We start from the raw sequence: 10,000 nt of genomic DNA on the forward strand, positions 1-10,000 counted from the left end.
TCCAGGCCAAAGGAGACCCAACTAAATATTCAGTGCTGTACATGCTCATACTTTTTATGTTCATACCTTTCAGTTGGCCAACATTTCTAAAAATCCTTTTTTTTGCATTGGTCTTAATTGATATTCTAATTTTCCGAGATACTGAATTTGGGACTTTCATTAGTTGTCAGTTATAATCATCAACATTAAAAGAAATAAACATTTGAAATACATCAGTCTGTGTGTAATGAATGAATCTAATATACAAGTTTCACTTTTTGAATGGAATTACTGAAATAAATCAACTTTGTCATGATATTGTAATTTTATGACCAGCACCTGTGTATATATAATGTGTGTGTGTGTGTGTGTGTGTGTATATATATTTATATTTATTTATTTATATATATATATATATAATATATATATATATAATGTAACTTATATATGCACTTCTTCCAGGTATCCTTAATCCCATTAGTGCCAATCATGATGTTCCTGTGTTTATTTTGCCATCTACTTTACATTTTTTGATGTATTTCTTGTTTTGCTGCTAATTTGCAAGCTGTTGTCATTTTCTTGTGCCCACACAACTGCTTTTCTAGTATTTCACCTTGCTGCCTTTTTGGAGCATGCTGTCACCATCTGCCTTTGTTTTCTGCCACTCCTATATAGCATCTCCACTTTTCCTCAGTTGCCATCTGTTCTTCTGCCTTCCCCCACATTGGTTCATTGTGTCTAAACAGGTCCTTTATCAAACCACAGATTTCTTCTGTTGTTGTCAACCAGCTATTTCTTGATCGTTTCCCACTAGCCATTCACACATGACTTTTCTGAAACCTTATTCATTCTGCTGCAGAGATTTACTTTTTTCTCGGTACATACTTCCTCTTAACTTTTTTTAAGTAAATGACCTTCATAAAGCAGCCTGGTACCTTCACTAGCTATCTCAGAAGAGGCTCACTTGAAGGCACAAGCCTCCAGACTGCTTCCTGCAGACTGTGACCTACACAGGCCTAACGGCAGGGAACTTGCTTTTTTTTTTTTAATTAAAAAAAAAAAAAAAAAATTTTCAAAAATGTCTCGCAAGAGAGAGAGAAATCATAAAACTGACTTGTGATAGCAATTTGAATGAAGAATCTTTATACATGAAAGTATTTATTAAATTAAAGAACTGTAAAGTATTTTTAAAGGCAGTCTGAGGCAAAATGCAAACACAAAAGCAACTTTAGAAATCAAGCAAATACAGTAATCCCTCCTCCATCGCGGGGGTTGCGTTCCAGAGCCACCCGCGAAATAAGAAAATCCGCGAAGTAGAAACCATATGTTTATATGGTTATTTTTATATTGTCATGCTTGGGTCACAGATTTGCGCAGAAACACAGGAGGTTGTAGAGAGACAGGAACGTTATTCAAACACTGCAAACAAACATTTGTCTCTTTTTCAAAAGTTTAAACTGTGCTCCATGACAAGACAGAGGTGACAGTTCCGTCTCACAATTAAAAGAATGCAAACATATCTTCCTCTTCAAAGGAGTCAGGAGCAGAGACTGTCATAAAGGCAGAGGAAAATCAATAGGGCTGTTGGCTTTTAAGTATGCGAAGCACCGCGGCACAAAGCTGTTGAAGGCGGCAGCTCACACCCCCTCCGTCAAAAGCACAGAAAGAGAGAGAGAGAGCCAGGGAAAAACAAGCAAGCAAAAATCAATACGTGCCCTTCAAGCTTTTAAGTATGCGAAGCACCGTGCAGCATGTCAGTTTCAGGAAGCAGCTGCACAAAAGATAGCAACGTGAAGATAATCTTTCAGCATTTTTAGACGAGTGTCCGTATCGTCTAGGTGTGCGAACAGCCCCCCTGCTCAATCCCCCTACGTCAGGATCAGAGAAAGTCAGCACAAGAGAAGGAGAAAAGTAAGCTGGGTAGCTTCTCAGCCATCTGCCAATAGCATCCCTTGTATGAAATCAAGTGGGCAAACCAACTGAGGAAGCATGTACCAGAAATTAAAAGACCCATTGTCCACAGAAACCCGCGAAGCAGCAAAAATTCCGCGATATATATTTAAATATGCTTACATATAAAATCCGCGATGGAGTGAAGCCGCGAAAGGCGAAGCGCGATATAGCGAGGGATTACTGTATATAACAAAACTCAGGAAATCCAAAGCAATATTAAAAGACTACTGTATGTATAAATTAAGACAATGAACACTAGTATCAGGCGATTACCTGATTACTTGCCTGGATACGACAATTATTTATTTTTTTTAATCATGTTAATTTTTGCAATTAATGTGGCTAGTTTAACATGTTAACTTTGCCAGGCCTAGTTATAAATAAACATGGAAACTGATAAAATTAGAATGGTGATACCCAATGTTTTGAGCACTTTAGTCTGCATTATATAGGATAAGTTCTAGAAGGCACTAAAAAGCTATTTGAATAGGTCTGATACAAACACTATAAACACCGTGGACTGTGATTTTGTGGAATATTATTGGACGATGGCATTAATTAAGAATGTGTGCTTTTTGTATAGATTGAGATTGATTTCAGTAAAATGTAATTGTTTTCATTTTTTATTTTATAGCTTTAAACTTAATGAGAAAAATCTCATAGCTGACATGAGTGAGGTATTTACACCATTGGACTGCTTACTGCCTAAAGGTATGCACTTACTTACTTCTTTTTTTTATTAGCAAGCAAGCTGCATCTTATACTGTATAGATTTACTGTTTACTACTCTGATAGTTTTGTCATCATTTAGCACAGCATTTTAATTGCTCCTTACTGTTTCTAACTTCATAGCTATTCCCATTGTAAACCCTCCTCACCTTCTCTCACAGCATCTTAGTTTTGTATGTGTTTTAACATCTCTTGCAGTTGCAACGAAAACTTTCAGATGCTGCCTGTAAAAGCCCAGTTTGATAAATACATGGGTTTATTATGAAGGTTCTTTTCATGTCTGTCCTGTTGATTTTTTTCCTTGATATTATGGTAGAATATTCCCACCACTTAGTTGTTTTTCTCTGTTTAATCATCTTATTGTACAATTCTGAATATATTATTTCACAAATGTATTCCATTATCTAGGGATGCACTGCCACATCTTTTGATTCTTGCTCTGTTTAAGCATGTTTTTAACAGTAAGATGAAGATAATTGAGAAGCAAAACATTGGTAAATTCTAAATTGCATCAGAACCAGAGCATGTACCACACTATCGCATGCAGAGAATCACCCAAATTTACAGTTGCTATCAATTTTGTCTTATTCAAGGACAAGAATCTATATAGATGTCCCTTGACATTCGCACAGTTCATAATGACACTGATTTTATGAGGTTCTGTATTTTTTTCCTACAACGATAGCATTTAGTACAAAGTCAGAAACATTTCTGGACAGTTTGCCAGTCTATCACAGAGCAAAGTGATGCACAAATTCCCACTTAGTGACTTTAGGCCAACTAATATTTCATAAAGAAAATCAGTAAGTGATTTGTGTAGTGTTATGTTTGCTAAAGCTTGTCAGAAAGAGAGAGAACAATTAACAGCTGTATGTAAAGGATCGCCTGTCAACCCTTTTTTCTAAGTGGGAGGGAATAGCAATTTAAAAAAAAAAAGTGTATTCAGAAAATATTCACACCTTCATTTTTTCACATTTTGCCATGTTGCAGCCTTATGCTAAAATCATTTAAAATATTTTTTCCCTACTTCGATTAACAGTCAAAACTCCAGAAAGACAAAGTGTGAACATGATTTCAGAAACTTTTTGCAAATTGATTAAAAACAAAACTGAAATATTACCTTCAGACCTTTTACCCGGTACTTAGGTTGAAGCTCCTTTAATTGCAAAAATACACTGTAGTCTTGTTGCATATGACGTGACAAGCATTGTACAATGAGATTTGGAGATTATATGCTTGTCTTCTCCGCATATCCTCTCAAACTCAGTCACATTGGGTAAACACCATTGATGAACATCAGTTGGTCTCTGAAATAACTTGAAATGGACAAAACTAATTGCCACCCATCATTTTTATTCTCAATGTAACCAAAAACAGACTTGTTTTAAAGTTTTGATTCAACAGAACATTTAAAATAATAACACAAATGACAATGGCATGGACAAAAATGATGAGAATCTTAAGCCTGGTATTTTGTTGCACAACCTTTAGAAGCAGTCACTGCAAACAAGCCATTCCTGTAGCTCTCAATGAGAATTATATACCTGTCAGTTTGGCTCACTTCTCCTGAGCAAACTGCTCCAGCTGTGTAAGGTTTGAAGGGTACCTTCTCTATACTGCATGATTCAGTTCCTTTCATAGGTAGGTGTTTGGATAAATCGGAGCTCACAGAAGGTCATTTCAGAATAGTTGAGTGTTTTGTTCTTAGCCAATCTTGGGTGCTTTTAGCTGTGTGTTTTGGGTCATTATCCTGTTGGAGGATCCATGACCTGCAACTGAGACAGAACGTTTTAACAATGGGCAGTATTTTTCCCTTCAGAATATCTGGATAGTCTTGTAATTTCAGTGTTGGCTGTACAGACTCAAGGCATGCCATGCCAGACACAGCAAAGTAGCCACAAAGTATGACCACGCCTCCCCCATAGTAGGTGTGGTGTTCTCTTCTTTGAAAATTAAATTTTTTTCTACTGTAGACATATTGTTGATGTGATTTGCCAAAAAGTTTGAGTTTTGTCACATCTGTCCAAAAGACATTTTTCCAGAAGCATTATAGCTTGTCAATATGCATTTTTGTTAAATTCTGGTGTGGCTTTTTTATGTTTTCTCAGCACAGGCTACATTCTCATGGACCTTAAACTTCTTAATATATGTAACTGTTTTCACAGGAACATCAAGCTGCTTGGAGATGGTCATATGGCCTTTGATTTTAACATGCTTGTCTCTAATTTTCTTTGTAATCTCCTAAGACAACTTTTTCTCCTTTTCTTTCTTTAGTTTATGTTCAGTGAGGGACACAGAATGATACCAAGCAGCACAGTGACTACTTTTCACCATTTAAATAGGCTGAATGACTGATTGCACAAGTAGGGAAATTAATGATACTAATTAACTTCCTTGGCATTGCATTTTTTCTTTTAAAACAACTTGTAAAAATATTGCATGTTTTGTCTTGAAAAATTTAATTTTGGCCTCGTCCATTTTGGGTGATGAATGTCTGAGTTGAAACTCCGTTAACAGCTGTGCTATTCTACCTTTTGTTATATCATCCTGAGGTATCCGCTATTTACTCAACCTGAGGGACTTCGATTACAGCATATGCAAGTATGTATGCATGACTGGAAAAAAAAAAGGCTCAGAAAGAAATGGAAAAGACAGCTAAAGCTCCGTCTAAGTCTAAACAGCCCTCAAGTTCAAGTCATGGCCTGGCAGAAACTTACCTGGAACAAATAGGTGAAAGAATGGATCTCCCAGGACCTGATGCCGCAGCATTGCCTCCAGCTGAGAGTGAAAGTGGGAGTGAAGGTGCAAATGAGTTGGGCCAGGAGACCTCGTTGATTCCAGAAGGTTCTTTGAAACTGAAAATGGCCTTACTTTCCGCGCTGTCAAGTACCCACAGTGAGCAGGTGGCACTGACTCCAACTGGGCTTGGTACTCCACCTATGGACTGAAACGAACAGTACGAGCCGAAGTTAATGATCGCTGCAATAATCACCACAATAACTACTGCAATAACTACTACACTCGGGGAGGAAATAAATGAGATAAAATGTAATTTAAAGAAGATCACAAATGATATAAGGGAAGATATAAACATGACAAATATGAAGCTGTTTCAGGATATTAAAGACTTGAAGAAACGTTTAAGTAATCGCTATGAGGCAACCTTTAAAGGTATGCTAGAAAAAATTGAGTAAAAAATACAGGAAAATGCAAGTAGAAAATGTTACTGCATACGTGGATCGAACACCTCAAAACCTAGAGGCCTCATTGTATGTTTCAATGAATGCATTTTCCCAGATTTTTCACATTCAACAGCTGCTAAACGTGCTGCATTTTACAGCATTAAACCGCGCTTATGGAAAGCCAAATTTAGATCCAGACTCTTGTATCCTGCTAAATTAAGTCTATATTCAAGGCAAGCTCTACATTTTTAGTTCTCCGTATGAAGCAGAAAAATAGCTAAAAAAAATTGAGCCCTACTCTTTTTTTTAAATACAATTGTGAGTCGCATTGTGTCCTGGCAAAGCAAAGAAGACTGTATCTGCAATTTGGCTTAATTGCAGTGAGACTTTTGCCGTAATTTATACATTTTATTTCCTTCCCTGATACTTTATAATTCTAAGTGTGTGTGTGTGTGTGTGTGTGTGTGTGTGTGCGCGTGCATTTTATATATAAAACGCAAAGTTGACTGACTGACACTCACTCAAGAACAAAAACCCTTTTTTTCCTTTTACTTAAAAAGCTAAAATTTGCAGGTTGGTACATCTAGGTCAGTAGGTATCCACTAAGAAAGAACATTTCGATATTGAAAAAGTAGTGTTAACCCCCCACACCACAGTTGAAAAGCTAAATATCTCAAAATCTCAAAAATATGACAGATTTCATTGAAATTTGGTGATTAAAATATATATATAATAATTGGCACACAACTTTATTTGCTGATATTAATATTATGCTAACTTGCATGCTATGCTTTGTGTGGTAATGCTCTGTTTTATGCAAGTGAGCTGCGCAGCTGAAGTAATACACAGGCCATATAAATAACAACACTAACCAACAGGATGCACAGATAACATTAGAAACCGAGTTTGGCAGAGCTAATGAAAGGTCAGAAAACTCTTCTTTCTTTTTTTTTTTTTGTTTTGGGCTGTTGACTGTCACCAACTCTTAGATGTGTATCAGTTCTAATCTTGGTTATCCATTCGGCTCCATTAACCTCTGGACCCCAGTCATATAGTACTGAACATGTCGGACTTAGATAGTGGTGCTTGAACTTGTAAAATGCTCTCCACTCCTTACTTTTCACGTTAATATATCAGTGTAACACATAGGATACCGGCACTTATGTATATCCACTTCAAGCATTGCGTTGCATATACAATACTTTCACATCTGTGACTTTAAAAGGGGAATCCCATACAACTGATGAAAAACACATAAAGAAATACTTTACTTGAGTGAATGGCATAAACAAATGAAAATCCTAAACATCTGAAAATGTTTATAATATACAGTAATCCCTCGCTATATCGCGCTTCGCCCTTTGCGGCTTCACTCCATCGCGGATTTTATATGTAAGCATATTTAAATATATATCGCGGATTTTTCGCTGCTTCGCGGGTTTCTGAGGACAATGGGTCTTTTAATTTCTGGTACATGCTTCCTCAGTTGGTTTGCCCAGTTGATTTCATACAAGGGACGCTGTTGGCAGATGGCTGAGAAGCTACCCAACTTACTTTTCTTTCTCTCTCTCTTGCGCTGACTATCTGTGATCCTGACGTAGGGGGTGTGAGCAGGGGGGCTGTTCGCACACCTAGACGATACGGACGCTCGTCTAAAAATGCTGAAAGATTATCTTCACGTTGCTACCTTCTGTGTGCAGCTTTTAAGTATGCTGCACGGTGCTTCGCATACTTAAAAGCTCAAAGGGCACGTATTGATTTTTTTATCTGTCTCTCTCTGCTCCTGACGGAGGGGGTGTGAGCTGCCGCCTTCAACAGCTTTGTGCCGAGGTGCTTCGCATACTTAAAAGCTCAAAGGGCACGTATTGATTTTTTTATCTGTCTCTCTCTGCTCCTGACGGAGGGGGTGTGAGCTGCCGCCTTCAACAGCTTTGTGCCGCGGTGCTTCGCATACTTAAAAGCAAACAGCCCTATTGATTTATTTGCTCCTTTGAAGAGGAAGATATGTTTGCATTCTTTTAATTGTGAGACTGAACTGTCATCTCTGTCTTGTCATGGAGCACAGTTTAAACTTTTGAAAAAGAGACAAATGTTTGTTTGCAGTGTTGGAATAACGTTCCTATCTCTCTACAACCTCCTGTGTTTCTGCGCAAATCTGTGACCCAAGCATGACAATATAAAAATAACCATATAAACATATGGTTTCTACTTCGCGGATTTTCTTATTTCGCGGGTGGCTCTGGAACGCAACCCCCGCGATGGAGGAGGGATTACTGTATACTCAAATTTAACGTTATTCCTACAGATTACCCATTTCAGTTCTATAGGATACATTTTCCTATAAGATTTTGTTTGGCAGTGACTATCAAAAAAAAAAAAGCCAAGTCACCAGGAAAGGAAGACAAAAGCAGAATTGATCTAAAGCAGGAATGTTTTACTCATGGACAATTGTTTATAGCATGTTCTATAGTAAGCAGCCCTAGTGACCTAATAATATTATTATTTGACATTTATCCAAGGTGACTTACAACATTTGAGATACAGTTGGTTACATTTCTTTTGTTTTTCCAATTGGATTGACTTGCTTATGGTCAAACAGAGTCAGAAGCAGGATCTGAACCCACAACCTCAGTGTGTGAAGTTCTACATCCAAAGCCTTAACTACTACACCACACTGTCTGCCAAAGATATTAACCTTTTCTTAAAAAAAAAAAAAAAAGCAAATATTGTATACAAAAAGTACTTTGTTAGATACATAGTACTTCTAGTACATCTGATTAACCGATGACATTATAATTTATGGCCTTTGTACTAAGAATGCCAAATTTTAAAATATTACAAATGGGCCTTCTTCAGGAAACAACTAATAGGTTACAACCTACAGTTGTTCTGCAGCAATTAAAGTAAATTGAGTCTTGCAAGTTGAAGCAATTTGCATAGATCTCCCAACTTCTGTTACTTAACACTAGAATCCCTGAAGCCTATGAAAAAAGCCATAATGCTTTTGCCATAATGCCACCTTAAATTCCCTCGCACCTCCTCATCAGTGTCTTTGTTTTGCAAATGTGTCAATCATCACAAACTGCTATCCCATCCCCCACCGACGCAGTTCAAGTAAGACAAAAAGTTCTCCCAGCTCAAGTCTGTTTGTCTGCGTGTGAGGTGCCTGGAATTGTATAGGGTAAATAATATAACGTTATTTTAAACACATGCATTTTATGTGTGTTCTGTGTCTACAACGATCTGGGTAAATGGGGTCTGTATCAAAAGAGTGACATTTCATAGGAGTGACATAACAAAGGAGTGACATAAATAACGTATTAAAGGAGTGACATTTTATTGGAGTGACATAACGATGGAGTGACAAATTATGATTAAAATTTTATTAAATAATTTGATATCTTGCTTCAACAGAGAGCAGGAACTGAAAGTACGCTCCGCAAAAAAATCATTGTCGCCTTACCTACCATTTGGATAGTTGTCACTCCTTTGAAATTTATATCTGAGGTTTCACTCCTTTGATATGTCAGTCCTATGAAATGTCACTCCTTTGAATTGCTCCCAGGTAAATGTAGTATGACAGGAAATACGAGGCAAGAAATGTTGAACACACAGCTAAAACAGAAACATTTTTCATGTTATAGTACTAATGACAAAATGTTGACATGAAGTGTATAATGTGTGAAGACTGAAGTCCAAATATCAAATATACTTTTACCTTTTGTGAAAATGTTTAACAAAACAAGTGCTCTTTTATCTATAATAATAAAAGGCAAAGCCCTCACTGACTGATTCACTCACTCACTGACTGACTGACTCACTCATCACTAATTGTCCAACTTCCCGTGTATGTGGAAGGCTGAAATTTGGCATGTTGATTCCTTACAGCTTACTTACAAAAGTTAGGCAGGTTTCATTTCGAAATTCAACGCGTAATGGTCATAACTGGAACCTCTTTTTTCACAATATACTGTAATGGACGGCAGCTCGATGGCCGTGGGAGGAAGAGTTGAGTGTCATGTCATCACGCCTCCCACGTAATCACGTGAAAAGACTGTGAACGCAGTAGGGACAAATGAAGGAGGAGCCGCAAACAGCGAAGAACAAAAAATTCATTAAACAATTGAGAAGGGAGCGAGTGAAGCATACAAGCATGT

General features: G+C 37.3%; 1 protein-coding gene across 1 annotated transcript in view; it reads left to right on the forward strand.

Annotated features, from left to right (window-relative positions):
* Window positions 1-10,000, forward strand: part of tpk1 (thiamin pyrophosphokinase 1) — a 626,168-nt gene that overhangs the window by 28,725 nt on the left and 587,443 nt on the right. The window contains exon 2 of the mRNA XM_051929034.1: window positions 2,567-2,643. Coding sequence (XP_051784994.1) covers window positions 2,601-2,643 — 43 coding nt within the window. The 5' untranslated portion in view covers window positions 2,567-2,600. The remainder of the gene's footprint in view (window positions 1-2,566; window positions 2,644-10,000) is intronic.

This window comes from Erpetoichthys calabaricus, chromosome 6, assembly GCF_900747795.2.
Source record: "Erpetoichthys calabaricus chromosome 6, fErpCal1.3, whole genome shotgun sequence".
NCBI classification, from domain to species: Eukaryota; Metazoa; Chordata; class Cladistia; order Polypteriformes; family Polypteridae; genus Erpetoichthys; species Erpetoichthys calabaricus.